The sequence below is a fragment of the Chiloscyllium plagiosum genome, unplaced genomic scaffold (genome assembly GCF_037043375.1).
Source record: "Chiloscyllium plagiosum isolate Xiang-an unplaced genomic scaffold, Cpla_swu_hap1 HiC_scaffold_11, whole genome shotgun sequence".
Taxonomy (NCBI): domain Eukaryota; kingdom Metazoa; phylum Chordata; class Chondrichthyes; order Orectolobiformes; family Hemiscylliidae; genus Chiloscyllium; species Chiloscyllium plagiosum.
In genome coordinates this window covers 18,775,431-18,796,073 of record NW_028270149.1, presented here as the reverse complement: position 1 = coordinate 18,796,073, position 20,643 = coordinate 18,775,431, and the positions used below count along the sequence as shown (strand labels likewise).

Here is a 20,643-nt window from a genome sequence, read left to right as displayed (position 1 = left end):
AGTTGTGTCTGGAGGTGACATCGCTGGCAAAGCAGAAATTGTTACCTACACCTTGAGCCAACCTCAGTGGGATGACACTGGGCTTTTCTGACAAGGTCATCATGTGATCCCCATCCTGAAATACTTTTGAACGGAATGGCTTGCTCTGCCATTTTAGACAGCAAGAGACAACCCAATTATTTTCAGATGGGTTAAGGATGACAAACCTCCTTCTCTGTTGGGTATTAATGAACCGGTGTGTTTGGATGACAGTTGATATTAAGTTTGTGATCATCCCTGAGACTAGCTTTCATTCGCAGATTTTCAGGGTATAGTGTCAAATTTTGAGGTTCTACTGATCTAAGAAATGTGATGCTCATCACATTTCTGAGTGCACTATTACATTGTTTTGGAAATGTGTTGCTGGAAAAGCGCAGCAGGTCAGGCAGCATCCAGGGAACAGGAGAATCGATGTTTCGGGCATAAGCCCTTCTTCAGGAAGCCCTTCATCATTTGTGACCCCAAAATGATTGGCAAGTGAACATTGCAAATTTTACCAAGATAAACAAAGGAATAACAATTACAAACTCTTATACTCTCAATTCCCAGTCACTTTTTTGGTCTCTACAAAACTATGCTTCTAAGTAAATAATATTAGCAGTGGAGGGGATTTTCATTTCAAACCATGTGGTATTTTGAATCAGTATACTTTGAGACAGCTAAAATTTCATTATGCAATAGCTTAGTTATTTAATTCAAGTCTATTAAAACATGTATTATAGAAAGCCTTACCTTCAAAAATGACACTTCACAATAATTTCCACAATGATTTGGCTGCACTTTTCTGCTAAAAGAGGTTGATCCTTTCTTTAAACCCTCTCCCGATCAGTGAGAGCCATGCAGCTTAGAGAAATCATGGACGGCAAATACATGGGAACATTGGCATCTACAAGTTCCCTCCAAGCCACTCACCATCCAGACTTGGGAATATATCGCTGTCCCTTCAGTGTCAAAAATCTGGGTCAAGATCTTGAAAATCTTTCCGCAATAACACTGTGGGTGTCCCTAGAGTAAACAAACCTCAGTCGTACAAGGAGCCATTCACTTTCTCAAAGGCAACTAAAGATGGACAATAAATACTGGCCAGCAGCAACATGCACATTCCCATTCGTGAATAATAAAAGTAAACATTTTAGTGAGAATAACTGATAGGACACAGTGACCACTTATTTGTAAACAAGTGAGTCCTCTTTAATAAATCACAGTTACATTTTTTGTTTAAGAGTACGATTTACAACAATGTTTGGTTTATTTATGTATATATTCACTAAGTGCAGTAATACAATATCTGAAAGTTGTCATCTGTAGTCCCAATGTGTTCAATTAAAATTTAGTCACTCAGCACATTGTTCAATTTAAATAAGTGACTTGTAGGACCTTGTGTGTGTTCAGGATATCTCAATGTGAATTACACCCAATTCATTCATTTTGAAATATAATCCCAGTTGAGGGAAATGCAGGAATCAATTTGTGCATAGTAATAAGTTAATGTTCTTGTCAGCTCTTCACTGTATTGCTGATTGTAGGTCTCAGGCACTACTCTGCTCTTTTGAAAAAGCGTCAAGAAACCTTTCGTGTCCATCGAAGAGCCAGACAGGATCTCATTCAACATTGCATATATCAGACAGCACCTCTGATACGGCAGCACTCCCTAAGTAACTGCAGTAGCACCAGCCCGGATAATGTGCTCAAATCCATGGACTGAGGTATAAATCCAGAGGCAAGTGATCTATCATTGAACCAAACTGAAACTTAAAATAGGCTAAGGAATACATTTGAAAAGTACACTTACAAGTTCAAATGTTGAAGTACACCCAAATACCTTTAAAATATTACACATAAAATTGCAGTCAATAAGTTCAAAGTTTCTGAATTAAAGCAAAATATTGTGGATCCTGGAAATCTGAAACAAACATAGAATGCTGCAGAAACTCTGCAGAACTGACAGGTTTCTCCAGATGTTGAGTTTCTTCAGCATTCTCGGTATTTGTTGCAAACTACCTGACGTTTGATAAAAGGTTCTGACCAGCAGACAATATTCAATTTCCAGGACTGACAATACATAACAGATAAGCACATCTATCCTAAAATGTTAATCCACTTGAAATATTCTATTTATACCATAAGACATAGAAGCTGAAGTAGGCCATTTAGCCCATTGAGTCTGCTCTGTTGTTCAATGAAATCACGGCTAACCTAATAATCCTCAATAAAAACCATTCTGAGGAAGGGTCACCATACCCGAAACATTAACTCTGATCTCTATTCACAGATGCTGCCAGACCTGTTGAGCTTTTCCAGCCACTTCTGCTTTTGTTTCTAATAATTCTCAACTCCACTTTCCTGCATTTTCCCTTTGATACCCTTATTTATTAAAAAATCTCTCTATCTCAGTCTTGAATATAATTAATGATCCAGCCTCAATAGTCGTCTGCAGTAAAGAATCCCACAGATTCACCACCCTCAAAGAAATACCTCCTCAGCTATGTCTTAAACAGGCAATCTCTAACTTTGAGAATGGCTTCACATTCTAGACGCTTATACTGAGGGAACCAATCTTCCCTCAGCCCCCTAAGAAGTTGTTCGTTTCAATAAGATTACTTCTCTCTCTTCTAAATTCCAATGGGTACAAGCCTAACTTACTCAACCTCTCAAGAAAAGCCCTGCATACCCAACATTGACCAAGTGAATCCGCTCTGCATTGCCTTCAATGCCAATATATCTTTCCTTAGATATGGGGACCAAACTATTCACAATATTCTAGGCGTAGTCAATTTAGTACCTTTTAGTGACCTCCCTATTTTTGTATTCCATTCCCTTTGAATTAAAGGCTAACAACCCATTTACCTCCCTAATTACCTACTGAACTTAGATGGTAGCTTTTTGTGATTGATGCACAATGACCTCCTTCTGACATGCCCTCATTATCTCCAGATTTATTCTGTGTTGCAGTGTAGCTACTGCTTGGAGGCCTATAGATTACTCCCACCAACGTCTTCTTCCTCTTATTTATTACCTCCACGCATTCTACATCTTTCAATGCAAGATCATCTCTTGCTATCATATTTATTCCATCCCATGCTTACAAAGCTATCCCATCATCTATACCTTCCTGTCTTTCCTTTCGAACAGTCACATGCCCCTGAATATTTAGTTCCTGGTTGACCTTCTAGCATAATCATATCTCCATTGTGGCTATAAGAACATACCCATTACCTCTATCTATGCTGCTGGTTCATTTATTTTGTTCTAAATGTGATGTGCATTCAAATTTTGTCTTTTTACCATTCTGTCCCCCTTTAACTCTATTAGCTGCTGATTTTCTATTTTTGTATACGCTATCCCTTCCTGTCCCAGTCTAGTGATCTACTAACTCCAACGATTCTAAACATGGAGCTCCTCATACATCTTCTATAGGAATCAAATTCTATAAAATTTTGTTGACTCTTAAAAATAAACTAAGGATTATGAATCTGTTCACAAAAATTATACTTCAATACAGTGCTTGTAAAGGAGTAAAATGTCTCAGAAAAACATTAAGTACAGGAAGCAAATAAATGAAATTACATTCTGATTTACAACTTTGGTCAAAGACATAGTGACATTGGATCAGACACATGTCTCCAAGAAGAGACATTTTCAGTGCATCAAAAGAAATTTCCACAGAGTAAAAATCAGAGGCACATGGTATTCTTTGTACACATGGTGGAAAGGAGTGGTTCAGAATGTTCTTAGATTAGATTACCTACAGTGTGGAAACAGGCCCTTCAGCCCAAAACGTCCACACCGACCCTCCGAAGAGCAATTCACCCCCTTTGATTAATGCACCTAACACTACGGGTAATTTAACATGGCCAATTCACCTGACCTGCACATCTTTGGACTGCAGGAGGAAAACGGAGCACCCAGAGGAAACTCATACAGACATGGGGAGAATGCGCAAACTCCACACAGACAGTCGCCCAAGGCTAGAATTGAACCTGGGACCCTGGTGCTGAGAGGCAGCAGTGCTAACCACTGAGCCACCATGCCGCTTAACTGACTTGAAAACATGCCTTAGAAAGAACTCAATTCTTTGTGTAAACACTATGTTTAAAGTGTTTGTGGATTGTCTACCAATGTAGAGCAAACAGTATGGAGTCACAAGTGGTCATTAATCCTGAAGTATTAAAAACAAACCCGGAAGATACATGTTTCAATATCTGGCACAGAAGTGGATTCATTGATGAATAAGCTTTGCCAATCCTACAAGCTTGGAAAGCATTTCATGGACTTGTGTAGTATCCCTATCTCTGGCTCAAGTAGCACCTGCTCCAGAGCTGTGTTCTAATATCCGTAAACAGATTGATTAGAAAATATCTATAAAACATTTCATCGTCATTTCATTGTGAAGCTGTCAAATGAGTTGGGGGAACCTCTGTAGTCTGCAGAAGAACAGCATCCCCCCTAACATTTTCCATTGTTTATGAATATCATCATTTGTTTCAAGGCAATTTTTTTTCCAATTTGGTTGCTCTCACAGTGGTTTATCATTTAGCTCATTGTCATTTAATCTTCTCGAACAAGGTATCACATCAGGTTTCCAAGACTCCTTTACCCCAGTTGTGATTTCAGACAACAAAAACTTCAGCATGTTCTGTGTAAAAACAAATGAGGAAAACTATCTGATTAACTAACATCCTTACGGCAGAATGAATGAATGTCCCTTTATTTAACTGAAGCATTCTAATTAAAAGTATCTTAACAAAGAGTGTTCCCCAAGACTGACAAACATTTGTAAACAAGACCCAGTATTCAAAGCAACTTCATAAGACTTTTCTAGAAATAAGAGTGGAAGAAAATGTTAAGGCAGTGCAATTAATAAACGCACCTCTGGGTTAACCTATAGCACCCAGGCCAAGATAAAACTAAAACCAATGTGCAGGGTTATGGGAGAAAAAACAAGAGTTTGGCACAAAGTCAAAATGCTCAGAAAGCCACTGCAGACATGGGCCATAATAATTCTGTAATTTTACATTTTCCAGCCTAAATGTAGGGTGGCGAGATCAATGGTGACTGACTCATCATCCCCATTTGCCAAAGCAATCAGCTTGTTAACAGCCAGCCAGCGAGGAACTCAGCAAATTCAATTCCCTTGCCTGTCACCAACCCACACAGCCTCAGACACACTGCATGACATGTGCTTTTCCTGTTACATGGGTAAAATGCTACTGGCAGGATAAGGCTCGGTGACCGTTAATAACAGGGAGAGCTGGGAGCACAGTGATAATGTCACTGGACTGGTAATCCATAAACCCTGGCTAATGCTCTGGGAAAATAGGTACAAATGCCACCATGGCAGATTGTGAACCTTGAATTCAATAAAAAAAACAAGTCTGGTGACCGGGAACAACCCACCTAGTTCACCTTTAGGAAAGGAAACTGCCTTGTATCCTAGTCTGGCCTACCTGCAACTCCAGACCCAGAGCAGTGTAGTTGACTCTTAACTGTCCCCTGGGCCATTAGAGATGGGCAATAAATGCTATATCACATGTACGAATGAATAAAAAAAAAGGCTATTGGCTATGTAAGAGCCTCAATATTTGCAAGGGCTTGGGGATGGGCAGGGTGACAGCTCTAGTGGTAGCATCAACACCCTCACTAAAAGTTTCAGACAAATCAGGACAAGCAGATAGGCCGCCCACTGGATTTTATGAGTTCCTTTTCCCAACCTTCAAATCCTCTGGAAGGGGAGTGTATATTCCAGCCCTCTGTGTTGTAAAAGACTTTATAAACCATTTTGTGGTACTTACATATACAAGTCTCTTATTAATTTCCACATCTTGAAATATGGGTAACAAACGTTGCATAATTTCTTTAAAAGGAAAAAAAGCTGAAGGTATTTTTAAAGCTGAAATTAAACAAAAAAGGTCAGTTTTTACTTGCTATCCTAAAGTTTATAAGAACAAAAGGTCACAGACATCAAATCTTCTTTTTTGATTAAGATAATATGAAAATCACTTTCTCCGTGTATTATAACCCATGAAAACACTTTAGCAACTGAATGGACCAGTCAAGGCCACACAATAAGTCTATTGCTGAAAGGGAGCCGTGTAAATAAATAGTAAACTGTACTGTAAATTGACAGTGTGGGCTGAATCTTATTCCCCAATAAATGCTAGACTTTAAAAATCATTCACCTGATGGCAGAACCTGAATACAGCTGAAAGTGAGGTGTGTGTGTGGAAGCTTCTTATTTTTTACTCATCAGCAATACTGATAACTCCAATGGCAACACCTCTGCCAGAGATAACGTGCTAACCAATCAGCAACCTTTTCTCCTGTAGTATAAATTACTGTGATTGTTTGAAATTGGGCATTCTTGCTAGACCTTCAAGTTCCCAAAATTTACTCCAATCCATGACCAATTGACCCATTTTCATGTTTAACAACGATGGGACAACAAGTGGGGAGCCAACTCATTTCTAAGAGATGGTTTTGTCAATTAATTGTTTTAAAGAGACAGGCAACCTCTGATTTCAGACTTGCTGGCAGACTTGTCATTCCTCAGGGAATGACAGGGTGGCACGGTAGCTCAGTGGGGCCTCACAGCATCAGGGCCCCAGGTTTGATTCCAGCCGTGGGCGACTATCTGTGTGGAGTTGCACACTCTCCCTATGTCTGCATGGGTTTCCTCTGGGTGCTCCAGTTTCCTCCCACAGTCCAAAGATGTGCAGATTAGATGAATTGGCCATGCTAAATTGCCCATAGTGTTCAGGGATGTGTAGGTTTGGTGTATTAGTCAGGGTAAATGTAAAGTAATAGGGTAGGGGAATGTGTCTTGATGGGATTCTCTTTGGAGGGTCAGTGTGGACTTGTTGGGCCAAATGGCTTGTTTCCATACTGTAGGGATTCTATAATTCTATGAATTCTATGAAATGAGACAGTTGCAGGGAGGCATCGACAACTTTAAGGCGTAGGCAAATGCTTTCCCACAGTCCCTCGAGGTCCCACCATAAATGTCCTCACCTCCACAACCACCTAAGATTAGGAACTGAACTACTGAACCTGCAGGGGGAAATGGACTAAACTCTACCCCTTAGCCCTTTCCTCTCACCAACACCGCCACTCCTGTCCTATCAGGACTTGGCCCGGTGTATCTGGAAACAATGTTGCAGTTAGAATCTTCAGAAACAGCTAAACTCTCCATTAAGCAAATATTTGCCTTTGCTGTGGTCAAAATGCAAATTTATGTCACATAAAAGGTGAACACCATAGTCCCAGAGGACCATAGGGCTGCTCTCTCAGTAGAGGCAGTGAGATGACTGGTGGAGAGATTAACATGGGGGAGGGGGGGGGGTCACTGCGCCTCAGGTGAGGGGAGAGGTTGAGAAGATGGGATCTTCATGGTGACCTCAGCTGACTTGGGAATTGATCCCACACAGTTGGCATTATTTTGCAGTTGCAAACCCTCCAGCCAGCCAACTGAGCTAACCCTATTCAATTACCTGGTACTATTTTAAAGGTATTTTCTGTATAGTCTTGCTATCACAGGTATTTTACCAGTAGGTGGTATTTTTGGCAAGAGGGTGGTTGCAAAAACGGTTCTGATGAATGGGGACACTGCAAGGTTGGGAATTTTGCCTGACTTCAGAGAATTGTTCTTTCCCACTAATAAGACTTGTTCATTGGCAACATCCAACACTCTGGACAGCAGCCAGCAAGTTCTCTCCAAGCTACCCTAACTAATGGATCTCAGCACTAAACCTTCAGGAGAATGGATCTTGATCATGCTGAGTAAGATTGCAATTCTTGCAACCATTTGTGGCTGGTTAGACCAAATGGGCTGTTTGCAAATGTTATGTAATGATAGCATGCTCACAGCAAGAACTAAATAGGAATTCAATATGCCCACATTCCCCTTATGGTTGGGAGACTTCTGTCCCTCCTGTTTGGGCTGCATTTATACTTGGGCTGCAGAAATAAAAATCCAATGTTTTTTGCTACTTAGTTCCCAGGTTAGTAGAATAAAAATGTAGTATCATTGAGACTTTTAATTATAGCCCATCAGAATAGCCAGGCAGCTCATTTATTCACTGCCTGAAAGGACTAGATGGTGATAAATTGATCAGCTTTATAATAACACACTGGAGAGCACAAGTTTTGCTTTCTCTCAACGTTCAGCTCTCTGTGTACTTTCAATCCTTCCTATTATTTGTCACCTGATGAATAAGCAGCGCTCTGAAAGCTTATTCTTCCAAATAAACCTGTGGCACAACAAACTAGTGTTGTGTGAATTTTAACTTAAAAATATTCAACAGCTCCACCTCACCACTTTCTGGGGCAGAGAATTCCAAAGGCACACTTCTCTTAGAGAAATAAAGATTATCATCTCTGTCCTAAAATGATGACCCCTAATTTTAAAAACAGTGCTCCCTCGTTCTGGGTTGACCAACAAGAAGAAATTCTCTTCCCACATCCACCAAGTCATAATCAGTGCAGGAGACAACCAAACAAGAGGAGAATCTGATGCCATGATTTGATTTAATAGCAAGACCGGTCTAATCTTTGTATAATATTCAAGAATCACCTCTCCTGGTCAAGATTAGATTGTGTATAGGAACACTTAAGTAAAGTTTACAGGGAATAAAAGGCATGAAAATATAATTCAGAATTACTAAAATTTACCTGAAACTTTCTCCTGTAGTAGTTCCTCAGCTCTTTCTTTAGCAGAGGTTTTCTCTTCAAGGGATCTTACTGGAGGTGGCCCCGCAGGTATTCCATTGGGCCACAATGTCTCTCTGAGACAGTCCACATACAGAACCATCTGTTCCTTACTGAAGAACTGGTCCAGCCTTTTCTGAATATATCTACAAAGGAAACATAATTGATGCATCCAAAAGTGAGTAAGAGGCCAGAGCTAAAACTATATTATCAATATAGTTTAATCAACATAAGAACAGACACATTGGATGACTATATAGAGAACATTTATCCAGTTTTCATATATGTGCAGGGGTTTACATATTTTGAAACTTTTAACTAGCTTTTGTCCTTACATTAAATTGTATTTAGGATTCAGAGATTAACTTTGCTCTATTTTAGAGCTTCCACACATTGGGAAATAGATAATTTTGCATAACCAGGGTACTGAAGTGCAACAGCTTAACATAAACCTTGTATTTACATTTAAACTACACTACTCAAATTCCCAATGCATCTTTCTTAAAAAGTCAAAAATATTTATTTTATTTTAAAACCAAACACACTGGGTTTTTTTTATAGCTTGAACCAATTAAAAACATTTAAGTTCAATTATTTCAATTATTGAAGGAATTTCTATGAACATTGATGTTATGTTAAAATAGATTCAAGAACAGCTTCTTCTCCGTTGTTCTGAATGAACCTCTCAAATTTTAAATTTATTGTTGATCTCACTCTTTGTACACCTTCTCTACAGCTGTAACATTATATTTCTTCTTCTTGCACTTTGTATGGTATGATCTGCCTGTATGGTACGCAAAACAAAACTTTTCACTGTACCTTGGTACATGACAATAATATATCAAATCAAAAAAATCTAAGTTAGTCAAATACAAACCATCAATATTAGAATAGGTCTTCATTTTCAATACTTCAACCTCTTTTGGTATGGAATTCAAATTATCAATTCACTTTTATAGGACAATCTACTTCTATTTGAAAACAGAATTAGTTAGATAAATTTTAAAGTCAAAAGCAATTTTGCATTTCCCAAAGCCATAGCTTGAACTTATTCTTCTGCAACTTGATGTAAAAAAAGGTAGGCCTTTGATTTTCCTTTCTGCTTGTTCAGAAGTTGTGGTTTCCCATGACTCACATCATTCAAAGATTTGCAAACACAAACATCATGGGCCATAAGCCGCTGTCAAAATAGCCACAAAGCTAATAACGTTTGCTGATATTTATAGGGCATGTGCTACACACTATGGACAGATATACGACGAAACATAGAAATCCAGAATTAATGTCCAAGATGCTTTCTTCCATCATTAGTTTTTCAAAAGTGGCATCTTGCGCTATGCCACACCAAATGATATAATCTCGCATTTTTGTATAAAGTAACATCATAGAAGGCTTTAGCTGGTCTGAAGTGATGATAAGAGCCTCTTTTGGAGTCAACTAAGATTCATGCATATTTAATTATGTCAGGAATGGCTGTCAGAAATCCTAAAACAGAGGTCTGAATTTTGGTTTCTGCCAATGAAGACCTCACATTGAAATTAACAATTGTTTCTCAGTCTTCTGGTTTTGATTGTTAGGAATTGGAAAAGTATGAAATTCTGACATATTTAAAAACGTTTTTCTTTTTGTGCTATTTTCAGGCTTAATCAAACGTCCTTTTCCTCTCTATTTTCCCTTTGTTCCTGACGATATTGAATTCACACTTTTTCATGTACCCTTCCTTCTCAGCGCCCAGGTTGTTAATTTCATATTCCTACAATCTGATTGTGGCACAGTGGTAGTGTCCCTATCTCCAGGCCATGAAGGTCTGGATTCAAGCTGCGCTAGCTCAAGAGATGTGTCATAACATTCCTGAATAGGCTGATTAAAAATATCTATAACCTGATTGCTTAAGAGGATACAATTACATACCTAGCTCACTCAGGTCCCAGATGTCTAGTTTCCAAGATTGCCACATCAACTTGTACCTTCAGCTATTGTGATAAAATATCACTGTAATGAACAGGTAAGGGAATGTGGAATTAATATTGGATGCCCTCCTAGCAAATCGGGCGCTACCCATTGTAACTCTGGTACACACAACATACAGATCCAGTCAGACACTAGATTTTACATAGAAATAGGCCATGTTCATGCTGTTGTTTCTGTTCCATGTCAATCTCTTGTATCCTTCATCTACCCCATCAATCTCACTGGGACTTAACCTTCTGACCAGTCATAGCGTGGTTCACGATGGGTACCAGCTATAATGTGGCTTCCTCTTAGTACCAGCTCAATAAGCAACTATCCTAGCCTTAACTTCTCTGCCTTCAGCTAAAAGGGTCATGATTTGGAGGTGCCGGTGTTGAACTGGGTTGGACAAGGTCAAAAATCACACGCCAACTTCAAGCAACTGAAGGAGCAGCGCTCCGAAAGCTAGTGTTTTCAAATAAACCTGTTAGACAAAACCTGATGTAATGTGACTTTTTGACCTTCAGTTAAAATGGAACCTGGAGTAATGACACTGATGAGAGATGGTAAACAATGGTAGGTAAATTAAGTAAACTACTTGCTAATTAATAAAAAGCAGGGATAAGCTGTTTGTAGGTTAAGATTGTCCTGCTCTCCAGAATGCAGTCAAATTTGCATTTATTATGTCAGTGCTGACAGAACCTACCATTGGCCAATGTTTTAAATTGTTAATTATAAGCCACTTACTTCCTCTTGTATGTCCGGAGAAAGTTTAATGCAGCTCTCAGAAATAATTTGTTGAGAAAATAATCATCTGTAACAAAAAGATACATATACCACTAAAATGACAGTTGTACATTACAGACAGGATGATAACATGAAGCGTACTTAATTATAAAATTGTACAAAACCAATAGAGATGTTTTGAAACAATAGAGATGTTTCAAAGTGTAGGACCAACACTTTGAAACAGCTAAGAATTTAGTCTTAATCCCAGTTATTCTGCAAAAGTCTTTCAAACTTTTCTTTTTCAAGTAAATATCCATTTCTCATCTGTAGTTACTGATGTATCTACTGCCACCACCCCTTAAGGCAGTGCATTCCACATCAAATATTGCCGGAAACTTTTTTTCCTGTCTTAAACAAATTAACAAGGTTCATGTGTCATACATTTTATATATTACTAAGATGAATGCAGGGGTAATGGAGATTCACAGATTCATGATCCTTTCAATGAAGTAATTTCATTTCTGTTTTAAATCTGCCATCCCTTATCCTAAAACTATGACCTCTCATTCTAGATTGTCTATAAGAGGAAACATCCTTTCCATGTCTACATTGTTAATCCCCTTTAGCATCTTACACACCCCAATTAGATCTCCTTTCAGTTTGCTAAACTCCAGAGAGTATAGGCCTAAACTGCTCAATCTCTTTTCATAGGGCAAACTCTGCAATCAATCCAGTGAACCTCCTCAGAACTGCCTCCAACGTAACTACATCCCTCTGCAAATAAGGGGACCACAATTGTCTGCAATACTCCAGGTGTGGTCTCACTAGTAACATTTCCCTACATTTAAACTCTATTCCTTTAGCAATAAATACTGAAATTCTATTTGCTTTCCCATTACCTGTTCTACCTAAACACTAGTTTTCTATGATTCATGCTCAAAGACACCCAGATCCCTCTGCATTGAAGAACTCTGAACTTTCTCTCCATTTAGATGGAAAGTTGCCTTTCTACTCCTAGGACCTAACTTTACACTTATTCAAGCACCTAACCGATCCATATTCATTTATAAAATTCTTACTTCTTCACTGCAATTTACTTCCTCATATATTTTAGTGTCATCTCTGAATTCAGCCATAGTACTTTCCATTCCCACATCCAAGTTTTGAGTATAGATTATAAATAGTTGGGGCAAAAGGACTGCCTCCTGTTGCATCCTGCTAATTACATCCTGCCTACCAGAAAAAGACACATTTATTTTCACTCTCTGCTTCCTGAAGGGCTTATGCCCGAAACGTCGATTCTCCTGTTCCCTGGATGCTGCCTGACCTGCTGTGCTTTTCCAGCAACACATTTTCAGCTCTGATCTCCAGCATCTGCAGACCTCACTTTCTCCTTCCTGTTGGTTAGCCAATCCTCTATCCAAGTTAATAACTAAACCTAAGCCTATGTGACATCACCTTTTGTGTGGTGCCTTATCAAATGCCTTCTGGAAGTCCAGATTTACTACATCTATTAGAATCCTCAATTCCTATATTGCTTGTTACATCTTCAAAGAACGCTAGCAAATTAGTCAAATACGATGTATTCTTTATAAATCCACTGACTCTGATGAATTGCATTCTGACTTTTAAAACATCTTGTCATTACTTCCTTTACAACGTACAGTTCTGGTCACCGCATTATAGGAAGGATGTGGAAGCTTTGAAAAGGGTTCAGAGGTGATTTACTAGGATATTGCCTGGTGTGGAGGGAAGGTCTTCCAAGGAAAGGATGAGGGACTTGAAGCTGTTTTTGTTAGAGAGAAGAAGGTTGAGAGGTGACTTAATTGATATAATAAGATAATCAGAGGGTTAGATAGGTTGGACAGTGGGTGCCTTTTTCCTCTGATGGCAATGGCTAGCTTTAAATTGAGGGGTGATAGATATAGGACAGAGTAGTAGGGGCATGGAATGCACTGCCTGCAATAGTAGTAGACTTGCCAGCTTTAAGAGCATTTAAATGGTCTTTGGATAGGCATATGACGAGAATGGAATAGTGTAGGTTAGACGGGCTTCAGATTGGTTCCACGGGTCAGTGCAACAGAGGGTCAAAGGGCCTATACTGCACTGTAATGATATATGTTCTAACAGATTCCAACAAATTCCTAATGATGCATTTTAAGCTAACTGGTCTGTAATTTCCTACTTTCTGCCTCCCTCACATCTTGAACAAGTGTGTTTTAGTAGCATTTTTCCAATCCACTGTAACCTTGCCTGGGTCCAGGAAAATTTGGAATATCATAACCAATGCAATCATCTTCACAGCTGCCAGTTCCTTTACGACCATGGGATTTGGGCCATCAGATTTATCTGCTTTTAGTCCCAATAGTTTGCTTAATACTTTTTCTCAAGCGATGACGATTGTTCCAAGTTTCTCCTGTTTTATAACCTTACCTTACATTACATTGTAAAATTAGGATAGTCTTAGTGTCCTCCACTACAAAAGTTGAAGCAAAATATTCATTTAGTGACCCTGTCATTTCTGTGTTCTCCATTATTAGCTCTCCAACTCAGTTCTAGGGACCAACATTTACTTTTGCTACTCTCTTCCATTTTATATATTTACAGAAACTTTTGTCATCCATTTCCATATTTTGTGCTGAGTTTTTTTTTTCACATTTTCCCCTTTCTCTATGAATTTTTTTGGTGACCCTTTGTTGATCTTTAAACTTTTCCAATATTGTACGCCATAGTTTTTGACTTTACATCATCTTTAACTTCCTTGCTTAGCCATGGATGCTTTCTCTCCCTCTTACAATATTTCTTCCTTTCTGGGAAATATTTTAGTTGGGAGCAATTGAATATCTCTTTAAATACCTGCCACTGCTCATCAACTGACCTATCTTTAGATTTCCCTTCCAGTCCACTGTGACCAGATCTGTCCTCATGCCTAGGTAATTACCTTGTTTAACTCCAGAACGCTAGTTTGGGATTCCAGTTTCTCACCCTCCAACTGAATTTGAATGATCACTCTTTCCTAAGGCTCTTTTACTATGAGATCATTAATTTATCCGCACCTCATTACACAACATCATATCCAGAATAGCTTGCTCCCTGATTGTTTCCAGAACATATTGCTCCAAGAAAGAATCTCTAATACATTCAAGAACTCTCCCTCGAGTCTACCCTGCCAAATTGATTAATCCGGTCTATATGCATGTTAAAATCACTAATGATTTTTGCTGTACCTTTCTGGCAGTATTTCCTAGTTTATACTGTGCCCCACTAGATTACTCCCACTGGGGACTTCTTTCCCTTGCTATTTCTTATTTCGACTCAGACTGATTCTTATGTCTTGATCTCCAGTGCTGACATCATTTCTCACTACAGCACCGACATCATCCTTTACCAGCAAAGCTACACTGCCTCCTTTTCCGTCCTGCCTATCCTTCTGAAACACTGAGAATCCTTAGACGTTCAATTCCCAAACCTGGTCTCCCTGCAATCATGTCTTTATAACCATACCAAATCACATCCATTTGTCTTATAGATTGGAGAAGTTTGAACTATCAGGACAGATTACATAGGCTCAGACTAATTTCTCTGGAAGAGGACAGAGAAGTGAAAGCAAATTATGAAAAATAATGGCAGACAGAGGGTGATTCAGGTCTCAAATGGTCTGCCTGGAAGTGTTGCAAAAGTAGATTCAGCTGAGGCAGTCAAGATGGTATTAGATTATTATTTAAATTGGGTTCGGGCAGGAGACTGGCACCAAGTCACAATGTTCATTGGAGAGCTGGTGCAGATACAATGAACCATAACAATTCTGTCATTCGGTAATGTTTTCACTGCATGGCAATCCACAAGAAGAACAAGGTAAATAATTAACTAATAAACAAACATTCATGAGAACCTCTTTATCAAGAGAATGGTTACAAGATGGAACTTGTTACTAAAAGGAGCAGTTAAGCTAAATAGTATAGATGTATTTAAGGGGAAGTTAGATAAGTACATGAGGGAGAAGGGATTAGCAGGATATCTTGATAGGATTAGATAAATAGAATAGGTGGAGGCTGATGTGAATCTGTAATGTGAAACGTGAAACATGGAACTTATCACAGCAGAGCCACAAACATTTCATTTGGCAATCTTAATTAATATACAATGTTGATTGTATATTAGTTGTGTATGTAATCATATTCAAGCAGAGGGCATTAACTGGGACTCAGTTGTACATTTATAAGTAGGAGCAGGAGAGCTCTGTGGTGCAAATGTAGTGTTCCTACCTCTGGGCCAGAAGGTCCAGCTTGAAGTGCCATCTGCCCCAGAGGTGTGTCATAACATTTCTGGAAACATTGACTTGAAAGAGGAGCAGACTGAAACTGTGTTAAGTATGTAAAGCCTAAGCTCCAGTTCCACCTGCTTATCTAAAATATAACAGTCGACTAAAATGCAGGCTCAGTTTAACTGCAATAAGTTCCTAATTTGCTCCTGTTGGAGTGAAAGGACATGGAGAAAGAGTAGCTTTGGTTCAATGTCAACCAGGATCATCAAAGACCCATCCCATCCCAGAAATGCTCTATCCCATCAGTCAGAAGATATAAAAAACTGTATACAGATTCAAGAACAGCTCCTTCACTCCTGCTATTAGACTTCTGAATGGACCTCTCAAATTTTAAATTCAATGTTGATCTCGTTCTCTGTGCACATTCTCTGCTGCTGTAACATTGTATTCCTTGCTGTGTTCTATCATCCTAATGCACTTTGTATGGCATGATCGGCCTGTAGTGCAGGCAAAATAGAACTTTTCACTGTACCTAGGTATGTCTGACAATAATAATTCAAATCAAATGCCTCATCTGAAAGATGAATTTTAGTCGTGTCTGATGTAAACCAATAACACAAAGATACCAAGTGGCCAATCTGCATCAGTGTCTGAGGAGTCAATGATGAGAAATGCAATAACAACAACTTTGTATTTATAGGAGTTCACTTGAGCAGGAACATCCAAACTTTGGCAAAAGCATGCTCAACCACATCAACCTATTAACTTTTAATTAAATGTAGGCATGTAGAACCTACAAAGATAAAATTACACAGATAAATATGCCCACAGAAGACAGTGTTACTGAAAAAGTCAGTTCTCAGAGTGAAACCTAACTTTATAGATGGTAAGGTTTATTCTTGCAGTTTGGTCACCGTGGTTGTCAGACAGTGAACGTATTCAACTGAGGCTGGCAATGTTCTTTAAACAAAAGAACATAACTTTATTAAACCAAACATAAATCATCTGTACAAACCATTTAGAACGATCTTAATGGAAATATTAAAAATAATCAGAAAGGAAAACAGAAGTTGCTGGAAAAGCTCAGTAGGTCTGGCAGCTGTGAAGAGAAATCAGAGTTAACGTTTTGGATTTAGTGATCCAGAACCTTAGTTCTGAGAAAGGATCACTGGACCTGAAATGTTAGCTCGGATTTCTCTTCAAAGCTGCTGCCAGACCTGCTGAGTTTTTCCAGCAACAACTTCATTTGTTTCTGATTTACAGCATCCACAGTTCTTTCGGTTTTTATTTAGTATTAGGAATAATGATTCAAACCCTTTTCTTAGCAATATCCCAGTGAAATATCACTCCTATCTTTAATTTTGTACTCAAATAATTCCCTTCTATTCTTCTCCTGGGACTGCTTAAGAATTCTTTTCAGCTCTGATGGTTTGGACATGTCCTTCTAATTCTGACAGTTTGGGGATTTATACCACCTAAACTTCAGCTGATATAACTCCTCTTAACTCAACTTACTATTGGTCCCTGAATTCCTTCTATATCATAAAGCTCAATTTAGTAAACTTTCAGTAATCAACTCCACAGAAACTGACTGAATATTTAACTTTGGTCACATATGTTCTTAAAATCACTACTTCACTGCTTAAAATGGCTTTCTGAACTTTTCTTTAAAAAAAAAAGGCCAATCACCTTCAGATCTAAATTCACATTTCCTTCACTTTCAAACTGAGTTCCCAAATAAAAACAAAATACTGCAAACCTTCACAAATAAAACTGACAGATGTTCTCAGAGTTTTAAATGTACTTCTAGCTTTAATTAATTAATTTGATTGGTTAGATTCCATAAAGTCGGGTCATCAAATGACAAATTTAAATGGGAGGTTGTCTTTTTCCAATTTATAACAAATACAGTGTGCCATGATCTAGACTTACAAATAAGATTTTCAGTATATTCAAATGCAAAAGCAAATAGTGAAAGAGAGCATGTTTTTATTTATACGAGACACTGTATTTGAAACATCATAATTTTTATTCTTATATATTCAGGAGGAATCAAATGAATGCATATCCTAAATCAGCTTAGGTGGAACAATAGAAGGGGTGTTGGTCAGATCTTAGAAAACAATAAAGGCTAGGTGACTTTCTGTAGATGCATCCCAGAGCACCAAATGGAAATGGATTAACTTCAATACTGCAGTCGACAGCCCAAGAGGTTTAAATGTCATCAGATTATGATCAAGAGTTAATATTGAAAGCACATATATACGATCCTTTAACGAACTTAGAATTTACTACCAAATATCCAAGCAGCAAACAATAACGAGATCATTCCTTTAATATTTTCAGCCAATCTGTGCACAGAATAGCTCTTCTGAAAAGCACAGCTCTCCTGCTTAATAACTAGTTAAGGTTGAAACTTTATTGCTGGAACAGCACAGCAGGTCAGGCAGCATCCAGGGAACAGGAGATTCGACGTTTCGGGCACAGGCCCTTCTTCAGGAATGAGCAGAGAGTGTTCAGCAGGAGAAGATAAAAGGTAGGGAGGAGGGACTTGGAGGAGGGGAGTTGGAAATGTGATAGGTGGAAAGAGGTCAAGGTGAGGGTGATAGGTCGGAGTAGGGTGGAGGCGGAGAGGTCAAGAAGACGACTGCAGGTCAGGAAGGCGGTGCCGGGCTGGAAGGATCCGGCTGAGACAAGGTGGGGGGAGGGGGGATGAAGAAACTGGTGAAGTCCAAGTTCATCCCCTGTGGTTGGAGGGTTCCCAGTCGGAAGATAAGACGCTCCTCCTCCGACCGTCGGGTTGTTGTGGTTTGGCGGTGGATGAGTCCAATGACCTGCATATCCTCGGTGGAGTGGGAGGGGGAGTTGAAATGCTGTGCCACAGGTTGGTTGGGTTGGTTCGTCCGGGTGGCCCAGAGGTGCTCTCTGAATCGCTCCGCAAGTAGGCGGCCTGTCTCCCCAATATAGAGGAGGCCACACCGGCTGCAGCGGATGCAGTAGATGATGTGGGTGGAGGTGCAGGTGAATCTGTGGCGGATATGGAAGTTTCCCTTGGGGCCTTGGAGAGAAGTGAGGGGGGAGGTGTGGGCGCAAGTGTTGCACCTCCTGCGGTTGCAAGGGAAGGTGCCGGGAGTGGTGGTTGGGTCGGTGGGGGGTGTGGATCTGACAAGGGAGTCGCGGAGGGAGTGGTCTCTACGGAAAGCTGATAGGGGAGGGGAGGGAAATATATCCTTGGTGCTGGGGTCTGTTTGGAGGTGGCGGAAGTGACGGCGGATGATGCGCTGTACATGGAGATTGGTGGGGTGGTAGGTGAGGACCAGTGGGGTTCTGTCCTGGTGGCGGTTGGAGGGGCGGGGCTCAAGGGCGGAGGAGCGGGAAGTGGAGGAGATGCGGTGGAGGGCACCGTCGACCACGTCGGGGGGGAAATTGCGGTCCTTGAAGAAGGAGGCCATCTGTGTTGTACGTATTTTGAACTGGTCCTCCTGGGAGCAGATGCGGCGGAGACGAAGGAATTGGGAGAATGGGATGGCATTTTTACAGGGGGCAGGATGGGAGGAGGTGTAGTCCAGGTAGCTGTGGGAGTCGGTAGGTTTGTAGTAGATGTCCGTGTTGATTCGGTCGCCTGAGATAGACCAGGACAGAACCCCACTGGTCCTCACCTACCACCCCACCAATCTCCATGTACAGCGCATCATCCGCCGTCACTTCCGCCACCTCCAAACAGACCCCAGCACCAAGGATATATTTCCCTCCCCTCCCCTATCAGCTTTCCGTAGAGACCACTCCCTCCGCGACTCCCTTGTCAGATCCACACCCCCCACCGACCCAACCACCACTCCCGGCACCTTCCCTTGCAACCGCAGGAGGTGCAACACTTGCGCCCACACCTCCCCCCTCACTTCTCTCCAAGGCCCCAAGGGAAACTTCCATATCCGCCACAGATTCACCTGCACCTCCACCCACATCATCTACTGCATCCGCTGCAGCCGGTGTGGCCTCCTCTATATTGGGGAGACAGGCCGCCTACTTGCGGAGCGATTCAGAGAGCACCTCTGGGCCACCCGGACGAACCAACCCAACCAACCTGTGGCACAGCATTTCAACTCCCCCTCCCACTCCACCGAGGATATGCAGGTCATTGGACTCATCCACCGCCAAACCACAACAACCCGACGGTCGGAGGAGGAGCGTCTTATCTTCCGACTGGGAACCCTCCAACCGCAGGGGATGAACTTGGACTTCACCAGTTTCTTCATCCCCCCTCCCCCCACCTTGTCTCAGCCGGATCCTTCCAGCCCGGCACCGCCTTCCTGACCTGCAGTCGTCTTCTTGACCTCTCCGCCTCCACCCTACTCCGACCTATCACCCTCACCTTGACCTCTTTCCACCTATCACATTTCCAACTCCCCTCCTCCAAGTCCCTCCTCCCTACCTTTTATCTTCTCCTGCTGAACACTCTCTGCTCATTCCTGAAGAAGGGCCTGTGCCCGAAACGTCGAATCTCCTGTTCCCTGGATGCTGCCTGACCTGCTGTGCTGTTCCAGCAATAAAGTTTCAACTTTGATCTCCAGCATCTGCAGACCTCACTTTCTCCTCGAAGATAATAACTAGTTAACAATTGTTACAAAAGGTGTTACAATTCTTCCACTTGAATTTGATGACTCAAGAGTTGCTGAAAGTGCTGCCTTTATCTTAACATCTACCATCAAATTTTCAGCAGTTATTTCATTGAGCAGCTATGGCTGGAACTGAAATAAACTCAGATTACGTTAAAAATTAACTAATTGTCTACAGCTGCTACATCTGTTAAAGGAAGATGCAAGCCAGACAAATTTCTAACTGTATTTATCTTTAACCTGCTGTTAATATAAAATTTATATCATGCCTCTAAGTACTTAATGATCTATCACTTTACAACCAATTTGAATTTTGAAGTGTAGTCATCGTTTTAATGTAGG

General features: G+C 40.4%; 1 protein-coding gene across 4 annotated transcripts in view; it reads right to left on the bottom strand.

The window, feature by feature from the left end:
- Positions 1 to 1,201: 1,201 nt before the first annotated feature.
- LOC122557409 (uncharacterized) overlaps positions 1,202 to 20,643 on the bottom strand; it is a 74,192-nt gene continuing 54,750 nt past the window's right edge. For 2 of the 4 annotated variants that reach the window (XM_043705094.2, XM_043705092.2), the window contains exons 13-16: positions 11,440 to 11,506; positions 8,707 to 8,888; positions 5,832 to 5,929; positions 1,202 to 4,675 (exon numbers count right to left, since the gene is read on the bottom strand). In XM_043705094.2, the coding sequence (XP_043561029.2) occupies positions 4,556 to 4,675; positions 5,832 to 5,929; positions 8,707 to 8,888; positions 11,440 to 11,506 (467 nt within the window). In that variant the 3' untranslated portion in view covers positions 1,202 to 4,555. The remainder of the gene's footprint in view (positions 4,676 to 5,831; positions 5,930 to 8,706; positions 8,889 to 11,439; positions 11,507 to 20,643) is intronic. The other 2 variants (XM_043705093.2, XM_043705095.2) reach the window with 2 other exon arrangements.